The sequence below is a fragment of the Cucurbita moschata genome, unplaced genomic scaffold (genome assembly GCF_002738365.1).
Source record: "Cucurbita moschata cultivar Rifu unplaced genomic scaffold, Cmos_1.0 Cmo_Scf00027, whole genome shotgun sequence".
In the NCBI taxonomy this organism is placed as follows: Eukaryota; Viridiplantae; Streptophyta; class Magnoliopsida; order Cucurbitales; family Cucurbitaceae; genus Cucurbita; species Cucurbita moschata.
In genome coordinates, this window is record NW_019268543.1 from 1,565,979 (window position 1) to 1,585,984 (window position 20,006).

The window sequence follows — 20,006 nt, forward strand, 5'->3', positions numbered from 1 at the left end:
TTCCACTACCATTGACCATCCTTGTTTATTTTTTTCGTCTTTTTACAATTTTTTTTTTTTTTTTTTTTTTTTTTTTTTTTTTTTTTTTTTTTTTTTTTTTTTTTTTTTTTTTTTTTTTTTTTTTTTTTTTTTTTTTTTTTTTACTTTCATCCGACGTGGTAAAAAGTATTCATTAATATACTTTTTTTTTTTCATTTTAATGTTAATTTTTTAATTGTTTGGTTTAATAATATAAATTTAATATTTTTTTTATCTCTAGATCGATAATATATGTTTCACAAGATTACATAAGAAATTGCATTCAAATGATAATTTATGAGTTTATGAATTAATTTTAAATTAAGGGTGGTTTATTTTGAATGAATCTAAGACTATTTTATATATATATATATAGATATAGATATATATGTATGGTTATGTCGATACGAACTTACAAGGGATGTTTTGCATTTGACCATCACATCAATATCGACGTCACCCACTAGTTTATGCCTCCATTATTTTCATTAAAAAAATTTGAGAAATAGTTTTTAATAATTTTTTAAATAAAACTGAAACACCAGTTTTAAAAAATTAGATGGTCCAAAAATAATGAAAACAACCCTCAAAATGATAAAATGCAGGTTAACAAGATGCTTAAATCAACACTCTAATGTGCTATTAATGTAATTAACTCCTTAAACTTCATTCAATAATACGTACTTTTCACTAATAGAATTTAGTTTATTAAGTTAAATTAAGATTAAATAACTAGAGTTTGAGTTAGGATCAATCAAGGTTCTGCATTATATCCCAAAACAATGGAGCTCATCAGGCAATGATCTTGTAGACCATAACAGATACTTTCTGTAAAGGATAGGGAAAACACAATCAAATACCCTTTAGACACAGATGCACACAGGGAAGTATGGATTCGTGTATCACAGAAACCCCGGGATCATACGCGGGGCAGATAAGACGAGACAAATTTCTACACTTCATACAAGTGCCTTTTAAACCTGATAGTATGCAGCAGAAGTTTAGAATGTCATTGAGAACAGCTGCAGCAGTTCATAATTGTCTCAATGTGCTAGTTTCTTCAGGTGTTGAAATACCCTTTGTTTAATCCACTGCCGATCGTAAGGCAAAAAGGCCTGTATTGAATGTTCAAATCTGTGGAGGGGTATGGAAATCAGATATCATACTGTAACTTCATAATCAAGGATAGACAGATATGCCTGAACAAAACATTTTGAATTCTTTAACTAACTTCTAAAAATAAAACAAGTTTTTATAAGCTACTTACCTCAAAGTTCTTAACTAAATTCAAAATTAATAAAGTCTATTGCTCCTAACAAGGTGTAACGATCCAAGCCCACCGCTAGCAGATATTGTCCTCTTTAAGCTTTTCCTCAAAGCTTTTAAAACGTGTCTACTATAGAAAGGATCTAGCCATGACTGGACTTTGCAAGGCACAGGTCCAATTATGTAAATAAACCTTTAAGGGAAAGTCCGAGAGGAAAAACCCAAAGAGAACGATATTTGCTAGCGGTGGGCTTAGACTGTTACACAAGGAATATGTAAATAAAACATAACATGACTCCTATTTAAGGCCATCTTAATCAGTATAAGTTCTCTTTGTTCTACCAAATATCATTGGATATTCCTGTTTAAGCGAATTCTATGACAATATAAGAATGGATCCTAGTGATGAACACATGGCATTGGTCCTATTATTCTGCAGACGACCATCAATCGATCGCAATGGTTATTTTTGCTGTTATTACGTTTTAATCAAGTTGAAAGAAAAACAAGCAAAACAACATCAAAGAGAATAAATTTTCTTAAAAAACCTGATTTACGACAGGAAAACCTAAACACCATACGGCTCATACAAAAAAATTAAAAACCATTTTGCAGATAGTAGGCAAAACAGTTGTTCTTCCAACTAGCAGAACTATTTGATATTTATTTCATAAGTGGTGAGTGAAGGGAAAGAGTGAGAAAGAGAAGGAAGCATACACTAGTGCACTCATATCAGTGAGGCCATCAATGAAGTTGTAGAGATCTGCAATATCATAAGTAATATTTCTGATGGCTGGATTTAAGTCCTTAAGCTTCCTTTCATATAGCCCACATATACCTGTACCAGCAGTTCAAAGGTAAAATGGAAAATTCAGTAATTTAAATTTTCAAACTAAATACATTTTTTCTCTACTTCTAATATTATGTCTCTTTTCCATACATCCATCTTTCTAGACTTTCAATACCCACAAGTGTCCGGGCAAGTTAATAACAAATCTTGCTATTCTTGATCTTCTTTGCACATCTCCTTTGCAAAGGTTGTTCAGATGGTGCAACCAATGAGACACGAACTTACCATTAAAATTTAAAGGGCTAAACGGCTAGAACATTTGTTGAATTATAGTTTAAAAACTTTCTAAGAATGCAAAAGATACAATGCTCCTTCCTTGACCATCGGACGGTTACCATAGTGGACTTGTTATAAGCCACCCATGTCTACTTAGTAGATATCAGATCCTGCACCGACTTTTTATAATAACTTGTTTTCTGCTTGCTGTTTTATGATGTGGTCTAAATTATGATTAATTTTCAAATCCTTTAATGATCAATAGTTGGCTTTTCTGGATAAATAATTTGCAGGAAATGGGAGTCAATTAAGAAACAATTAGAAGAATACCCAAGCGAAGTTACACCACTTCAATTGTTAGCAGGCAATATGCCAACAATTAATAAGATAATGAGTTTGAGTTAGAAATAAATGAAAAAAGAAGACACCCCTAGACCTGTAATAATGCTCTAAAGGTGCAGCGTTGAGTTCTATATTATATTGCATCACTCATCAGTAAATATAGGTGGGTGAAATTAATATTAGCTTTGAAGTAAAAATTTAGAACTCCATAATTATGTGAATATGTGGATAGAACTGTGTACGTTCCAAGCATGCATGAAAAAGTCCTAAACTGTCACAAGCCACCAAAGCAAACGAGACGAATTCCTCTTATGTGATAAGTTAAACTAATCCTTCAGATGCTACCGTATGAAACTATTTTGGTTACTTAATTAATAAACCGACATAGCTTTTTAAAACCCTTGATCGTTCATTCCCCCCACCCAACATCTTCTTTACTTTATCAATACTAAGATATTTTGTTAAGTTCGACAGGTGATTAAATTTGCTAGCCCAGCAATGGTAGGTGATAAAATAAATTTTAATATAATGCTAAATCATACCGTCCATAGCTTGACTTATTGAATCAAAATCCATAAAAGTCCTAGTTGCCCTGCTCTGCGATGTTTGCATGAGAAGGATGGTATGCCTGTTAGCCTGAAGGAGAATGAGATAAGGAATATGATTGATTAAAAAACTCAACAAGATATGTGGGTGTAACTCATCAGAAAATCACCTCCTTATATAATATAAAAGTAAAATTAAAAATCAAACTACAACTTAGACAAAGGAAGATGGCCCTTCAGAATAAGTTTTTCAAGATCAAATCATAGCTTCATGCTCATACTATGTAATGAAAATAACCCGTTGCCAAGACAATCGGACAACGGATCAAAACAAGATATTGAAATGTAAGCAAGAATGAAATCTTATTATAAGGAATCAACAACTATCCTCTCTATGTTGATGGGTTCACTGTAATTTAAACTTAAACCAGAACATGGAAAGTGATATTCAGCAAACAATTGTTTCGAATGTTAAAAGGAAGCCTAATGTTTAATCAAAGAGCAAGCTCAACCGTGCAACCATCCTCTACTTCTTGAGCACAACATAACAGCATTTACACTTATCACATGTTAAAGCACTAATCAATAATTCCAACGCACTCTTTCTGTCTAAAGATATCAAGTTCAATTACAAGCTTTACTCGCACAACACTATCAAAACTAATTCCGAGCAAAACTGTACTGGTTCCAGTGTACCTAATTGAAATTACTTTTTTTTAAAGAAAAAATCCCTAACCCTTAAATCTGAGGGTCGAACTAATTTAGCCAGGAGGCAGGGGAAGGGCATAGAAAGACTTACACTTACTATTTGATAAGTTCATTGAGATGATAAACACAGTGAGAGGATGAATACTTCAAACTCGCATACATTAGGACGAGTTTCAGATCGGTAAGGAAACCCTAACAAATTCAAATAAGTGGAGACGGAAAATTCGTCTTGGAAGCGTGAAATTGAGGCTTACTCAATTGAAACGAACGGAATAGTAAAGTAGAAAGAAAAACGTCAAAAAAGCCTATAAATTACCATGAGAAACGGTAGTGAACCTCAACTTCGAGCAAGCTCACAGGGCGTGTTTCAGCGAAACGACGGTCAGTGAGAAAGAGAGGAGAGAGAGAGAGCGCGCGCGCAGGCAATGCCGACCGATAATGAATTGCGAGTAGAACTGACCATATAGCACAGTCATCCATCTATTTATAATTTTTATTTTATTTTATTTTTTCTCAACGCAACCATTTAAGATATTAACTCATCCTCTAATTTCTTACTGCTAATTAGCCCATATAATTGACGGCTAAAATAGAGGATTCTATTAAAAATAAATTAAATTTTGTTGAATTTCACAAAATTTGTGAAAATTAGTGATTTTCTTCGTATTATTATTATTATAAAACAATTATGGTGCGGAGAATTTATTATTAAATTTTTTTTATAGACCTGTAATGTTGAAGTTTTATAGAAGTTAATAGGCGTATTATTCATTGAATTATCTAACTTGAAAATAATAAGAGAAAAGGTAAAAATCAAGATAGGTATGATATCACTCTTAGGAATCACAACTCTCCACAATAGTATGATATTGTCCACTTTGAGCATAAGACGACTCTCCACAATGGCTATAATATTGTCCACTTTGAGCATAAGCTCTCATGGAGAGAGTATTCTTTGATTATAAACTCATGATCGATATGATATTGTCCCATTTGAATCTCTCATGGCTTTGTTTTGGGCTTCCCAAGAGGCTTCATACCATTGAGAGAGCATTGTTTGATCATAAACACATGATCATTCTCTAATTTAACTGACGTGTGACTTTCATCACCCAACAATTACATCTATTGGAGACAGAAATAAAACATTGGGGTGGAAATTTGTCCCTAATAGACTCATTTTAAAACTTTGAGTCCGTTCCAAGGTCCAAAAGAGGTAATAATATCTAGTTACAATATTAGGAGTATAAAATTTGAAAATTATAATAACACCAAATTATAACCTTATTACCTAAACATTGACGTTCTTCCTCATCAAAATTATACACTCTTTCTAGGCCTTCCCGAACTCGCACAGCGTTCCTCTTACTTATCAAATCCGACGCGCCAACGCACTAACCTCGGCCCTCTCCTTTCATGGAGACGAGAGGAATGCTATCGCCATCTTCCTCCACAGTCGTCGAACTTTTTCTACTCACCGTCTGATCGGACGGAACCAAAATGTCCGACTGACTTGCATCAGGAACAAGAAAAACGAACGCCAGAACCACAAATCTCAGCAGACTCCGAAGCAAAACCACCAACCAAAGGTTCCTAAAATCACTCCTCGTGACTCCAAAAGCATGGAGCACCAATCCGCCGCTCCATTTCGAGCACAGCATGCCAAGGCTATCAATACACGCCAATAATGCGAAGAACGTTCCTTCGATCCCTACGGAACAGAGTCGAGTGTTCAGAACCATCATCGGCGTCCATCGGATTCGCGACACGATTCGAGAAACGCACTCTTCCAAAACGACGAATAACTCATCCGGAATTTTTAGGACTAAATTCCACCGGAGGATGAAAACGACATCGAGAAGTCCGGCGACGCCGTAGAAAAGCTGAGCGAAGAAGAGGATTCGTCGGAATTTTACGTCTCTGAGCGTTTTGTGGTAGATTAGTACTCCGATTAGAGACGCCGCTGAGCCGACTGCGTAAATGAGCCCCACCGATTCCTGCGAGTATAAAGCAAGAGATTGTTAAAGAAATCGACATGACGTTTGTACTCAATACGACATGTCGACGACCTGAGAGAAGGCTGGGCCGGCTTTCTTGTCCGTGTACCAATAGAATTGGCCCTCGTGAGTACTTATACTGAGAGAGAGACAGAGGAACATGAAAAGCGCAGGCTTCCACACGTGCGGATATTTGATGGCTTTGCACGTGTCTCTTATGGCCACTCCCACTTGCTTCAAAGACTCTCCCTGCATATATATTATGAATTAAATTTATTTTACATTATTTTAAATTCTTATAAATATTTCAAAATTACATAAAAATACATTATAATTTTTAAATAAAAAATGAGACATAGAATTTCGTTCTAAATTTTAATAAACTCAAATTTGGAAGAAATATAATCTACAACAGTGTACATACATGCTTAAAATCAAAATCTCAATTAGGTCGTTCTAAATAGGCGCGTAAAAAAAACCATCGATATTTTAAAACACTATTGTGAGGAATGTTCATATTCGGGTATTTCAACTCAAATTTCGAAGAAAAAAAGCGAAAACAATGTAGGTACGGACTTAGAATCGAAACTTTTATTTAGAAACCCTAGTTTGGTCATTTGAAACACGCGTGAAAAATTGAGTAACAATCGATACTTTTCAATATTGTTGCGTGAATGTTCAAATTTCATGATTTCAACCCAAAATTCGAAGAAATATAGCCTATAAAAGTGTACATACGTACTTAAAATCAAAATCTTAATTGGGTCGTTTCAAAGGCGCGTGTACAAAAATTCAGTCGTTTTTATTTTAAATATAGTTTTGAAAAACAAGATAACTCTAATATATATATATATATATATATATATATATATATTAAATAAATAAATAAAAAGTTGAGGGTATTTTAGGGAGAGAAAGACCTTGGGCTTCCCATAAGATTGGAGGGTGGAGGAGCGTGGCTCATGTATGAAGAAGCCCAACACGATTATCATGGCTGGGGGAATTGCCAGGATCCCAAGTGCTTCCTGCATATTAGCTTCTTAGTAATTAGTAACTAATTCAAGGACTAAACTGCAAAATAAAAAGTCATAAGGACCAAGGAGAAAACCGTCATTTCACATTTTTATTTTCTTGTATTTTCATATTATTTTTTAGTTTTTACAGACCTGAGCGCCGAGGAGATGAACAAAAACGCCACTGGTGGAATACCCAATCAAATGGCCAATGGAAGAGCAAGCCCCACAGAGGCTCTGCAAATCCTGCGCCAACCACCGCACTTCAATGCTACTCCGCACAATGCAAGCATCGATCGTCACATCCGCAATCGCCATCGCCGCCGAAATCCCAATCAAAAGCCCTAGAGCTCCCAAAATCCCCAATCCTTCCTTCATCGCCACCGCCACCGCCGACGCCGTCCCAACCACCCCCGCAATCACGAAATACGGCCTCCGTAGGTACCCTCTCACCGGAAACGCGTCCGTCAATAGCCCCCAAATCGGCTTCATAACCCATGGAATCGTGTAAATCCCGATGTAGATCTGAACCACCGACGGTTGTAGCTTCTGCACGTCTTTCCAATAGTAATCGGAGACGACTTTGAAATAGGAGCCGGAGAAGCCGTGGCTTAAGCCGTAGACGAGCACCACGCCGGCGATGAAACTCGGGTTTAGCTCCGATGAGAGCATTTTAAACCACCGGAATGGCTGTGCCATGATTGAGAGAAGTTTGTTGCTGTCGGATGGATCGGAATTTGGTCGTTTCGCCATTTTTGGAGCTTCGTAGAGATCCATCGCCCATTGACGAAGTTAAGAAGAGAAGACGACTCCTCTGGTTAATTCAGGTTAATTTAATTAATTAATTAATTAATTTAAATAATGGATTTGCTCAACTCCTCCGGCTACTTGCTTTATATAAAATTCCCGACAGTTTTAGTTGTCTGTATTCCAAGAAATCGAGTCAAATTCAAACAAATTAAAGTTCATTGAATTACTTTTATTTAATCATTTAAAATTAAAATGGATTAATTAATTGAAAGTAAATCATTACCGGACCATCCTTTGACTCTTCTGGAGCCATCGAACAAAGTGCACCCACAGAACTTGTCTTAAGACTTATGGAGTACTCAAACAAAGTGTACCCATAAAACCTGTCTTGAGACTTATGAAACCCTCGAACAAAGTGCCATCGATCAAAGTGCACCCATAGAATCTGTCTTGAGGCTTATAGAGCCCTTCAACAAAGTGCACCCATAGAGCCTATCTTGAAGCTTATGAAACCCTATATAGTACACGATTTTGTTTGACACTTCATCACTTTTGACTACACCTAAAACTTTTTTTTGTTGGTTAAAAGGATTCTATTGATATGGATTTGACTAAACTTTTAACTGCTTTGTTCCACGTTTGAGGATTTTATTGATATGGTTAAGTCAAGAAAATGACTCTGATATCATGTTTGAAATTACATATCTCCGCATGATTTGATAAATCCATGATCATTCTTTAAATTCTTTAAATTGATTAGTCAACGTGAAATTGTCGGGATTTGAAAAATTAATGAATATATTAATAAAATGTTTGAACAATCCGAATGGATTGTTGAGCTACATCCAAATCTAATTCAAATCACTGACGAAAGAAACCCCAAATTCCGTGCCAATCCTCAGAGGAAACCAACTCCAAGACCCAAGATTCCGACGGCCGCCGCTAAAAACCCAACATTAAAACTCGCCGCACCACTCGACGGAGCAACCGCGGGACCCTCAATCTCGGTCGGAGAAGGCGCCGGGGAGAAGCTGACGAATCTCCGGCGAGGAGTCACAACGACGACGACCAGCTTCTGACCCTGTTCGCAGTGACCCTTTGCGCCACTGATGAAGTAGAATGGGCCTGGTTTGTGTAGCTCGACCTTGGTGTTCCCATCCTCGAACCTCTGTTCTGGGTTTTGGGTGTTGCAGGCTTCGTAATCTTCCTTTCCCACTTTCAGTACCGAATCTTTTCCTTCTTCGTAGCTCCACGCTAATAAAACAAAAAGAAAACATGTCAATCGTGTTGGATGATGAAACAAAAAGAAAACATGTCACGTGTTGGATGATGAAATCCCACGTCGGCTAATTTAGAGAATGATCATAGGTTCATAAACAAAAAATAATCTGTCCATTGATGTAAGACCTATTGAGGAAGCCTAAGAATTTGTGCTCAAAGTTGACAATATCATACCATTGTGTAGAGTCGTGTTTGTCTAACTAATCGAATAAGGTCATAAAAAAAAACAGGGCTGAGGAAGTTACCGAGAGTGTCGCCGACGCGAAAGCGGGAGGTTTCGGCCCATTGATTGAGCGACTGAGATTGGGAAGATGGGAGTTTCCAGGCATTGGGTTTGCCTCCGACCAGAATCTCTGTAGCTTCTGAGAAGCTGAAGAGGAGGAAGGTGAGAAGAAACAGAGCTCTTGAAGAACCAGCCATGGATGGATTTGAATAGAGTTGAATTGTTGAATGGAAAATGAATGATTTTGAGGAGACGGGGACGTTACAATTTATATTGCGGAGAAAGAAAGGGAAGAGGAAAAGTAGCCGTTGGGGTTTAAGTTAACCGGGCACCTGAGTGTATGTAGGGTTTTTGTCTTTTATTTGCCTTTAAAATCCAACCACGGCTCCATGTCCCAACGGTTATATTTTGGTTGGCACTGGCACGGGTTATTATTGCTTTTCAAATATGAGTCTTAAATTTGGTCTCGAAGTACTAAAATGTTGGACCAAATTAGGGGCACAATCATGCAAATAGAAGGAACTGTATGACAATCCCAAATCCCAAAAGTGTAAAAATCTACCTAGCAGACGCGTTTTAAAAAACGTGAGAGGAAAAGTCCAAAAATGACAATCTCTCTCTAAACAAAAAGTTTAGAGGGGACAATATCTGCTAGCAGTAGATCTGGACCCTTACAAATGGTATCAGAGCCATACACCGAATGATGTGTCAACCTTCTTGCTGTTCCCTAAAAGAGGTAGACATGAGCCAATGTGTCAGTAAGGACGTTGGATCCGAACGATGTGCTAGCCTTTTCACTGTTCCTAAAAGAGGTAGACATGAACCAATGTGCCAGTAAGAACGTTGGACCCCAAAGGAGTGGATTTGATGGCGGTCCCACATCGATTGGAGAATTCGGGGTAGTTGGGCCCCAAAGGAGTGGATTTGATGGCGATCCCACATCGATGGGAGAATTGGGGGTAGACATGAGCCAACGTGCCAGTAAAGACGTTGGGCACAAAGGAGTGAATTTGGTGGCGGTCCCACATCGATGGAAGAATTCGGGTTAGACATGAGTCAATGTGTCAGTAAAGACATTGGCCTAAAGGAGTGAATTTGGTGGCGGTCCCACGTCGATTGGAGAATTCGGGGTAGACATGAGCCAATGTGCCAGTAAGGACGTTGGGTCCCAAATGAGTGAATTTGTTGGTGGTCTCACATCGATTGGAGAAAATAATGAGTTCTAGGGAGGACACTAAGCTTCGAAAGAGGTGGATTGTGATGTCCCACATTTAAGAATGTGGCGTTCCCACATTCTCATTTACAAGACTTGGCAGACGCATTTTATAGCGTGAGGGAAAGTCTGAAAAGAAAAGCTTACTCACATCGATTGGAGAAAATAATGAGTTCTAGGGAGGACACTAAGCTTCGAAAGAGGTGGATTGTGATGTCCCACATTTAAGAATGTGGCGTTCCCACATTCTCATTTACAAGACTTGGCAGACGCATTTTATAGCGTGAGGGAAAGTCTGAAAAGAAAAGCTTAAAGAGAGAACAATATCTGCTGGCTGTAAATCTGAACCTTACAATCTAAACCTTACAATGAGAGAACAATGTCATGAGATTCTATATCTGTTATGGAGGTATCGACACTAAAATAATAAACAAAAACATACCAAATCCAACACATAGGGGCGAATGATAATAAATGAAATTAAAATTTAAATGATAAAATTTGGTACATTAAAGTATTTATTCATATAGTTTTATAATATAGTATAGCGTAAGAGGATGAAATACACACAAACACATACAAAATATATCATATGAACGGAAAGACAGCCACTATACAAAAAAAAAGCCTTTGAAAAAAGAACATAGACCGGAAACTATAAAACGAAACGGTCAGCGACCAGGTTGTCGGCTGATATTATCATTCTTGGATCTGTTCACATAAACCATGTAGCCGATTCCGAGGGCGACCACGCCTGCTACCGCCATCGTCGCGTTGCTGAAAGGAAGGTTCCTCTTCTGCCCTAAAACCGACCCCGTCGTCTTCCTCGATGCGTCGTCGTTTAACGCCATCTCTCACACCCCTCTCTCTCTCCTCTTCCAACTTCGTGTTCCGAACAGCTTCTCGTTTTTAAAAACAGACTTGAGAATGGTTTTGAGTACGGTTGCCCTGCCACGTTTAAGCCCTGTCATCATGTTTACAGCTTTCTTTACGCCACGTATTCTGCACCTAAAGTGTTCCTGTTTCCACGTGTCTCACACTTTTCTAATTATTTTTTTTAGTTATATATTATAGAAAAATATTTTATCGTTTATCCATATGGACTTCAGCTTATGGGCCCCCGAATGTTCCAAATTTCGGGCCCGATATTCAATATGTAATTAAAGTTTTAATTTATTTTTTATTTGATCCCTAACAAATTTTATTAATGTTTTTTTTTAATCTTTAAAATCTCAATGGTCAATTTTTTAATTAATTTTATTATTGATGTAAAATTAATAAAAATTAACTTAATTATGGTTAATCAATAAAAAGTTAAGAGTAAAAATGTAATATTTTTAAATTAAGAGATAAAATAAAAAGTAATTTAAATATATTTATTCATTCCACATCAGACACTACATATAATACACCATTTACTTAAAAGGAAGATTCTCTTTCCTTTAAAAAAAAAAATTGAAAATGTAAAGAAAAATATTTTATTTGGATATTTAAATAAAAAATAAAAAGAAATTACCAAATGGCAGTTGTGGAAGTAAGAATTAAGCTCACGGTCGGTAGATATTGTATTTTTTGAGATTTCTCTTCAAGGACTCTCCCATAAGGTTATAAAACGCGTCTAATAGAGAAAAATTTTCATATTTATAAGCAATGTTTCGTTTCCCTCTCCAACCAACGTGGAATCTCACAGTAAATCCATATCATGCTCAAACGACATGCCTCGTATATTCAAATGAATAATACGACGAGAATTAGGGTTATGAATTGAAATATACTCTAATATCAAAGTCATATTAGGGTCTGTATTGATACAATATGAACGACAATTCGAACTTAGATTTTCTTCCTATTTGTATCAAATTAGCTTAGATTTCTAAAACGACCCGTATTTGATCGAACAGTACCCCAAGGACTAAGTAGCTCGACCTAAACCCGTGTTGCATGTTAGGCTCGTAATCTTCGGCCGCTTTAACCTTTGGACTCCCTCATAGATAATAATATAGTAACTAAAAGGTGGTTGGTGGGTCGCATGAAGTGTTTATTATATAAAGAGCATGAAACCAGGAGAGAATATTCAAATTAAACACCACCAAACAAAATAAAATAAATTGGCTTTTAGACATATTATTATAGACAGAAAATAAAAAGATAAAAAATAAAAAACAAAACATTTTAATCTCAACATATCAATATGGTCCCCTCACACACACACTATCACCATTATAACATTTGGGCCCCCTTTTTTTCAATTTAATTTTCGAATTTTAATCACATATATCCCGACCTTTTCAATTCCCTTTCAATTATTATTATTATTATTTTAATTCTTATAGTTCTCTGCACATGGGTGTCACACGACGACATTTCACACAGTGGAAAAGTATTATAATTTTATCTATTACGTGTAATTATCAGCCTCATAATTTTAAAACACGTTTGTTAAGAAGAGTTTTTCACACATTCAATTTAATTTAAAAATTTACTGATAAATTTTGCCGCATTATGAATGTACAGAGATCAACTATGGGGCTGCCATGGTCCATTATATTTAATTATTTGTTTAATTACAACTCTTAATCTTTCATTTATTACGTTTGGTTGTTTATTTTTTCTATTTTTTATTATAAAAAAAAAAGAAAAATAAATAAAAAAGGTAAACGGTCCCCTACCCATAAGAGGGGCCCATTGGATGGAATAGAATTGGGACCGATTTGCATGGAAGTTGTTGTCCAATTTAATGCTTACACTTTCCTCACCTTTTTATTTATTGCATGCAAATTGCAACCTCCAATTAATTAAATTAATAAAAATATTAATAAAATTATCCAACTTTGTACTTTCCACTTTATTTAAAAAAAAAAATCATAATTTTTAATTTTTTTTAATAATATCTTTAAACTAGATAAAAATTGTTAAAAAATACCCAACTGAGTTTTAAAAAATTTAATGTATTTCAATTTTTTAAAATATTAAAAAATACTTATCCTCAATTATGAAAATTAAAAAAATATTAAAATATTTAAAAACATTATTGAATTTTTAAAAAATTTAGGGATATTTTTTTTAAACATTTAACCTAATTTTAATAATGACTAGAGCCTTGACTTTATTTATTTTTTACGTTTTTAAACGTTTTATTATTATTATTTAATTTTTAATAATATCCCCTTTTAAAAATGTATGAAATAAATAAAAAAATTATATTCAAAATCTAGGAACTAGAAATAAAATATTCTCTAAAACATTGATGCTCTTTTATGTCTCGTATCTCGGAGAATTTAAAAATTACTCGCTACAATTCCTTCAATAATTTCTCAAGTGTTTTAAGGACTATAACACTAACACTATAGGCCACATTTTGCTTATCTCAAACATTGAGATTTTGTAGCTTTCTTCTCATGTGGCCGTGGTTGATGGATACATACATGTTGTAAAAAATTCCAATTTTAATGTTTCTTTTCCGTTCTTTATTATATATATATTTTAAAATGTTTTTTATTCCTATTTAAATTTAATAATTATGAAATAGGGCTCTAAATTTATAGAATAAATTAATTATTGTATGATCTTAAATATAAATATAAATATAATTTAAAATTGATAATTAAAAGTAAAATGATTATTAGTTGGGTTGCATGAGCGGAAAGGGTAAAGATGGAAATGAAAAATTGTACCGATTTTTGTGGAAACCAACCTACTTTACAGTGGGTTTCCTCAAAATCTGTCGGCGCTCTCAAACATTGTTTTTTGTTTTCGATTTATTTTATTTAATGTTAATTAATTAATTATTTGTTGAATATTATATTTTCAGCTTTTTGCAAAGCGAAGTAGATGTCTGAAACCTGAGTGGCTTTCACTACCAATTTTGGGCTTTGCATAATCCAATTATATATATATATATATTTTTTTTATAAAAGTTAATTTCCACGTCGGAGCCATGTGGGACCCATTTCACCCCTGTACTACGGCGCTGAGAAAGGGAGTAATTTCTTTTTACCAACCCATTAAAAAAAATTTAACTCATAATAATTACTTTTCACGGGAAAATGAATTGGGTCAAAATTTACTGACCCATGGAAGAGGGTGCCACGTGGGAGGCTATAAATGAATCGTCGGAAATAGAGCAGCGTAGCGCAATATTGCCCTACCTAGCTGGCTGCATCACGGCCACGTATACAATTAAAAAATGAGCCAGGGGAGTGGGGTCCAGTCAATAAGTCAAAAGTTAAGACTGTAAATAATCCCTAGAGGCGCGTGATGAAGAAACGCCAGCTGGATGATAAACGAGGGCAAAACCGGGAATAAAGATAACGATTAGGGGTAAAATCGTCCATGGGGAGGTGGCGTGCTTTAACGTCTTAAGCGGTGATACAGTGCCCTATTCTGCCATACACACACACTAACAGAGCTTGAGTGGAACGCGCGAAGAACTCCGCGAAAAACGAACGCGAATTTCTTTCTCTAATATTCTCTTCTAAATTTCCTTACATTTTCAAATTTTGGTTTGATGGAAAAATCGGGGGATGAAACAGGGAATTGTTCATGATTTGATACTGCAGAGTCTTTGAGATTTGCGCCTTTTTTTTTGAAGATCTTCACCGAATCAAGATGAATTAAAGCAAAGGCGGCTGCAATTTATGATGGTTTTTTCCAGTTACAGAGAGGAGAAGAAGAAGAAGAGGTCTATTTCTCTGTCTGCAATGCTGCTACTCGCCTGCTACTATCAGTTCTTGTGAGTTTTTTTATTTCGAACCGAACGACATAATTCGATCCACTTTCCCATTCCTTTCCTCCTGACGCCATTTTTTCTGTGCAAGTTCTTCGCCAGAGGAACTTCTCTTTCTTCTAGTTTGTTGTTTTCCCCCCATTTAACTCCTAAACGCTATTTTCTTTTGTGAATAATGAAATGATCTCTCTGTTTTGAGTTAAACGAGCGTCAGCAATGTCATCATAATGCATACAAGTTAATTGATGGACACGATAACCGAGACATTGGTTTAAATCGAGCATTTCTCTCACGCTAATGTCTATTATGATTCTCAGGTAGTAACGTGCTATCGACGGTGGAAATCTCTGAAAATCCGCCATTTCTATTATAGGCTTGAGGCTTCTTACACTGAATTTGTTTCGGACCTGTCATTGCTCGACTGGGTAAGTCCCACAACTTGTCTAGCAGTAGCGGAAGGAGATTGATGGCGTGAACGAAGTTAAAGGAAAACAGAGGAGTCGTGTTTCTGTGTTTTTCTGCGGCGTTTGTTTCGTTATATTATCATCGAAGATGAAGTTCATGAAGTTAGGATCGAAACCGGACGCTTTTCTAGCCGATGGAAAAACCACTCGGTGAGCACCTACTTCAATTCTTCGTTTCATTTCCGCATCTTAGTAACAACATTTTTTTCCCACCCTGCACTTAGAATCTCAAATCGTGACTGCCGTTCGCTTTCATTCTGAAATTGTCGTATTGTCAAGCTCAAACCCTCGAATGTTTTTCCTTCTGGTTTCATTTCGCTCCACTTGACTGTTCTTCCCTTGTCCCAAGTCTTTCTTATTCATTAAATGTGATTTTCTTGCCTGTCAGTTCTAGTAATTAAGTGTTTCCTTATCTATATTAAAACTTTTGAATCTTCATGAAGCTGTTCATAGATGACTTGACCCGCTACTCTGTTTTTGGTGCACTAACATATGCTTTTAGAGGAAAAAGAAATATCGGTGTCAATAATTGGATCAATTCGATAAAATTCTATGCGGGGTTTTCATTTTATTAGTTGGTTCGATGCTAATATTTAATTTTGCAAGCGAAATTGGAGGCAACTGGAATTCTTTCCACGACATCAGAGATGGTGGTCCACTCGTGTGTTGTCGTCTTCTTGTTGAGTTCGGTGGTTCGTATAATCTTTTTCCTTTGGGTTATCTATAACCCATCTTCTCTTTCATCATGGACCATCTGCACCACTTGTTAGCCCTTGATTTCTTTAACTGTAACAGCGGGAGTCCTCCACAATTATTGTTCTTTTTGGACTTTCATTTTTTTTTCAAAGTTGTAAAACGTTTATGTTAGATAGAGGTTTCCACATTTTTGGAGTTTGGCTCTAATACCATTTGTAACAGCGAAAACCCACCCCCGCTAGCAGATATTGTTCTTTTTTCGTTTTTTGGACTTTATATCAAAGTTTTTAAACGCTTCCACTAGTGAGAAGTTTTCACACCCTCATAAGAAATGTTTAGTTCCCTTCTCCAACTGATATGGAGTCTCACAAGTTGATCCATTCCCTTTATTTTTCGTGGGTTCAAATATTAGTAATGGATTCCGAACAATTATTGTTGGGGCTTGGTCTTTGGCATAATAGTTTACATGCAGAATACCCTGTTATCATATGGCCTCCTGCATGTACGCTTGTGCCTTGTCGATCATTCCTTTGTCAGCTGGTCAGGCTAAGATGGTGCTAGACTAATGGTTTGTCTGTTTGTTTTTGTTAGTATGCAATGATATCCGTATCCTTTTTCAACCGGATGAAAGAACTTTGTTAGTTCACTCCATGTTTGCTTCTGAAATTTTGACAGCCTTGTTACGTTTTTTAGTATTTTGGGATAATTTGAGCTCTCAAACAGAGGTGCCCAAACTTTCTTTTCAATGCCATGTCCCTTTCTTGACATTTTGACTGTCCTGGCATCAATGAAAAAGGCTTTCCCAATGCATGGACTCCATTTGTTTTTACCCATGCAATAATAGCAACTAATTCCTCGAACGCTTCAGGATGACTAATTCAGCCGCCATTCTTTAATTGATTGATATGATAGGAGCAGTTATACTGTTGTTGGAAGAATTTAAATCTATACATTCAATGTATTAACCAAGTGATTGTAGCTACCCACTGTTTTGGCTGCTTTATTGTTTGATTTTCAAATAATTTTCTTCAGCTGACCTCTACGTTTCTATCAATCATTCAAAATTATATTTTTCGTCTCTGATTTGTCTTCATTGTTTGTTCCATAATTTACTTTGTTCAGGTATGTTTCATCAGAATTGCCCACGGACGTTACCATTTTTGTTGGTGAAGTAAAGTTTCGTGTTCATAAGGTACGATGTTCTTTGTTGTGACAGTGGATTTGGCATCCTCTTAGACTGACAGAAAGTTGATTACTTTTTTGTTTCTGTTACTGTTAACATATATGATAAAAGCCTAATCAAGTTGTCTCAGAAGTTTGAGTTTTTTCTGTCTACAGTTTCCTCTGTTGTCCAAAAGCAATTGCTTGCAAAAACTAGTATCGAAAGCCAATGAGGAGAACTCCGAAGAAATTCATCTGATTGATTTTCCTGGTGGACCCAAGGCATTTGAAATCTGCGCAAAGTTTTGCTATGGAATCACTGTTACTCTTAATGCCTATAATGTTGTGGCTGCTCGTTGTGCTGCTGAATTCCTCGAAATGACTGAGGATATCGAAAAAGGAAACCTTGTATTCAAGATCGAGGTGTTCCTAAACTCTAGCATCTTTCGTAGTTGGAAAGACTCCATCATTGTTCTCCAAACATCCAAATCTCTTCTTCCATGGTCTGAAGATTTGAATATTGTAGGGAGATGTATCGATTCGATTGCCTCGAAAACTTCTGTGGACCCTGCAAATATCACATGGTCTTATACATATAACAGGAAGCTAGCAGAGGTAGATAGAATTGTAGATGATGGAATGAAGGGTCAAAAGAAAATTGACTGTGTACCAAACGACTGGTGGGTCGAAGATGTTTGTGAGCTAGAGATTGATCTGTATAGGCGTGTTATGATTGCTGTGAAATCAAAGGGAAGAATGGACGGTTCTGTAATTGGGGAGGCCCTTAAAACTTATGCTGTTAGATGGCTACCAGACACTGTAAATGCTTTGGCCTCTGATGCCCATATTAAGAGGAACAGGTCTCTCATTGAAACAATCATTTGCTTATTGCCATCCGACAGAACCACAGGTTGCTCATGCAGTTTCTTGCTCAAACTCATGAAGGTTGCCATTTTGGTTGGAGCCGATGATGCATCGAGGGAAGATTTGGTGAAGAGAATTAGCATGAAGCTACATGAGGCTTCAGTCAAAGATTTATTGATTCTTGCACAATCTCCTCAAATTACAAGATATGATGTTGACTTGGTTCATAGGATTGTGAATCAGTATTTTGTAAATCATAAGTTCAACCGAGATTCAGACGATATCGAGAGGAGCGAGAAAGGAGCTGATAATCTTTTACTGGGGCATGGATCCTCATTGAATGTAGCTAAATTGATTGACGAGTATCTTGCTGAAATTGCAGATGACCCGAATCTCTTACTCGCTAGGTTCATCGACTTGTCACAGTCAATTCCTGAATTTGCAAGGCCAATACACGATAGATTATATAAAGCAATCGACATTTATCTTAAGGTACGCAACGTAGAGTTTTCACGACCGTTTATATTGCTGTATGAAGTTGTTAAAATAACACGGTGTGCACTTTAGCCGATTCCATAACCGTAGCGGTCGACGTATCTTGTTTTGAGCGTAACACATTCAAGTCTATATGCTCCGAAATTGTGAAGTAGCAACCTTCAGTCTTTATTAAAGTATGGTTAACACCTTCGCATGCTTTTTCCAGGTCCACCCAAATTTGACAAAAGCTGATAAGAGGAAGATATGTGGTCTGATTGATGTCAAGAAACTTACAACGGAGGCGTCGATGCATGCAGCGCAGAATGAACGGCTCCCACTTAGAGTTGTCGTTCAAGTTCTCTTCTTTGAACAGGTTAGAGTCTCAGCTGGTGTCGAAGCACAAAACAACAACTCTCGAGACTCGTCGAGTGCAATGACGAGCGTAGACGAAGAATGCCCGAAGGAGTTGGACAACAGCAAGTCCCTAAAACACAATATGGGGCACATGACGATAAATGAAGACATTCAGAAAACTCAGTTGGCTAAGAAGAGCAGCAAGAACAGTAGAAGTGGAATGAAGCTGTTGCCTTCAAGGTCGAGGAGGATTTTCGATAAGTTATGGATCGTGGGTAAAGGTCACGGGGAAGGTCGGAGTCCCGAAACGTCGGGGAGTTCTCAGAGTCCAACTTCAGTGGGCCCTGTGCATATGAAGTCTTCTGGTACGTATACAAGACAGAGGCGGCACTCAATATCTTAGATTATGGATAAAGCTGTTGCAGCCAAAATGTAGAAGGTGCTAGGATGCTATATTGTAATGGTTTTCTAATCAATTTCTTTTCTGAGGAAAAATGGTAGATGAGATGTTTAAATGCCATTTGTAGAAACTGTTAAAATCATTGTATTTGCGCTTTATATGTAAATCTATGTTCATTCAATCTCTTGTTCAGCCCCATAGCCAGAAGCTGCAGAGGAAGAGTTTCACTTCCGTGTCATTTGTAATTGTTCAAGTTCACAGCGCTAACAGATATTATCTACACGTATCACCATCAGCCTTACTAGAGAAAGATTTTCACATTCTTATAAAGAAAGTTTCGATACTTTCTCCAGCTGACGTGGGATCTTACAATACACCCCCTTGGAAGTTTAGCATCCTTTCTGGTACGCTGTTCAGTATTTGGCTTTGATACCATTTGTAA

At 36.5% G+C, this 20,006-nt stretch overlaps 4 protein-coding genes across 6 annotated transcripts; 1 reads left to right on the top strand and 3 right to left on the bottom strand.

Annotated features, from left to right (window-relative positions):
• Positions 1-762: 762 nt before the first annotated feature.
• Positions 763-4,400, bottom strand: LOC111462338 (enhancer of rudimentary homolog). Its single transcript, XM_023105850.1, has 4 exons — positions 4,262-4,400; positions 3,235-3,328; positions 2,002-2,122; positions 763-1,152 (listed from the first exon to the last, which is right to left on the bottom strand). Exons 1-4 carry the CDS (start codon positions 4,262-4,264, stop codon positions 1,062-1,064), a joined length of 309 nt encoding a protein of 102 aa, XP_022961618.1. The 5' UTR covers positions 4,265-4,400; the 3' UTR covers positions 763-1,061.
• Positions 4,401-5,078: 678 nt separating this feature from the next.
• On the bottom strand, positions 5,079-7,858 carry LOC111462436 (probable folate-biopterin transporter 6). The gene is made up of 4 exons (XM_023105996.1): positions 7,109-7,858; positions 6,863-6,967; positions 6,015-6,191; positions 5,079-5,942 (listed from the first exon to the last, which is right to left on the bottom strand). Exons 1-4 carry the CDS (start codon positions 7,730-7,732, stop codon positions 5,340-5,342), a joined length of 1,509 nt encoding a protein of 502 aa, XP_022961764.1. The 5' UTR covers positions 7,733-7,858; the 3' UTR covers positions 5,079-5,339.
• Positions 7,859-8,485: 627 nt separating this feature from the next.
• On the bottom strand, positions 8,486-9,468 carry LOC111462709 (early nodulin-like protein 1). The gene is made up of 2 exons (XM_023106408.1): positions 9,232-9,468; positions 8,486-8,959 (listed from the first exon to the last, which is right to left on the bottom strand). The coding sequence occupies exons 1-2, from the start codon at positions 9,404-9,406 to the stop codon at positions 8,604-8,606; spliced, it is 531 nt and encodes a 176-aa protein (XP_022962176.1). The 5' UTR covers positions 9,407-9,468; the 3' UTR covers positions 8,486-8,603.
• Positions 9,469-14,821: 5,353 nt separating this feature from the next.
• LOC111462898 (BTB/POZ domain-containing protein NPY1-like) lies at positions 14,822-19,745 on the top strand. Of its 3 annotated transcripts, none has more exons than XM_023106703.1 (5): positions 14,822-15,154; positions 15,466-15,762; positions 17,431-17,500; positions 17,647-18,825; positions 19,037-19,745. In XM_023106703.1, the coding sequence occupies exons 2-5, from the start codon at positions 15,701-15,703 to the stop codon at positions 19,565-19,567; spliced, it is 1,842 nt and encodes a 613-aa protein (XP_022962471.1). In that variant the 5' UTR covers positions 14,822-15,154; positions 15,466-15,700; the 3' UTR covers positions 19,568-19,745. The 3 variants fall into 3 exon arrangements, with proteins under 3 accessions (XP_022962471.1, XP_022962473.1, XP_022962472.1); XM_023106705.1 differs by having other exon boundaries at positions 15,522-15,762; XM_023106704.1 differs by having other exon boundaries at positions 14,822-15,103.
• The last annotated feature ends 261 nt before the right edge of the window (positions 19,746-20,006 follow it).

Excerpts from the sequence above, each read along its gene's own strand:
- LOC111462338 (XM_023105850.1), bottom strand. Across the intron at positions 2,123-3,234 it reads AATAAGTCAAGCTATGGACG|GTATATGTGGGCTATATGAA; the intron begins GTATGATTTAGC and ends CTGCTGGTACAG. Across the intron at positions 1,153-2,001 it reads ACTGATATGAGTGCACTAGT|ATTTGAACATTCAATACAGG; the intron begins GTATGCTTCCTT and ends ACCCCTCCACAG.
- LOC111462436 (XM_023105996.1), bottom strand. The coding sequence starts at position 7,732 with ATGGATCTCTACGAAGCTCCAAAAATGGCGAAACGACCAAATTCCGAT. Across the intron at positions 6,968-7,108 it reads TTCATCTCCTCGGCGCTCAG|GAAGCACTTGGGATCCTGGC; the intron begins GTCTGTAAAAAC and ends GCTAATATGCAG. Across the intron at positions 5,943-6,014 it reads CCGGCCCAGCCTTCTCTCAG|GAATCGGTGGGGCTCATTTA; the intron begins GTCGTCGACATG and ends TTATACTCGCAG.
- LOC111462709 (XM_023106408.1), bottom strand. The coding sequence starts at position 9,406 with ATGGCTGGTTCTTCAAGAGCTCTGTTTCTTCTCACCTTCCTCCTCTTC. Across the intron at positions 8,960-9,231 it reads TCGCGTCGGCGACACTCTCG|CGTGGAGCTACGAAGAAGGA; the intron begins GTAACTTCCTCA and ends TTGTTTTATTAG.
- LOC111462898 (XM_023106703.1), top strand. The coding sequence starts at position 15,701 with ATGAAGTTCATGAAGTTAGGATCGAAACCGGACGCTTTTCTAGCCGAT. Across the intron at positions 15,763-17,430 it reads GCCGATGGAAAAACCACTCG|GTATGTTTCATCAGAATTGC; the intron begins GTGAGCACCTAC and ends TACTTTGTTCAG. Across the intron at positions 17,501-17,646 it reads TAAAGTTTCGTGTTCATAAG|TTTCCTCTGTTGTCCAAAAG; the intron begins GTACGATGTTCT and ends TTCTGTCTACAG.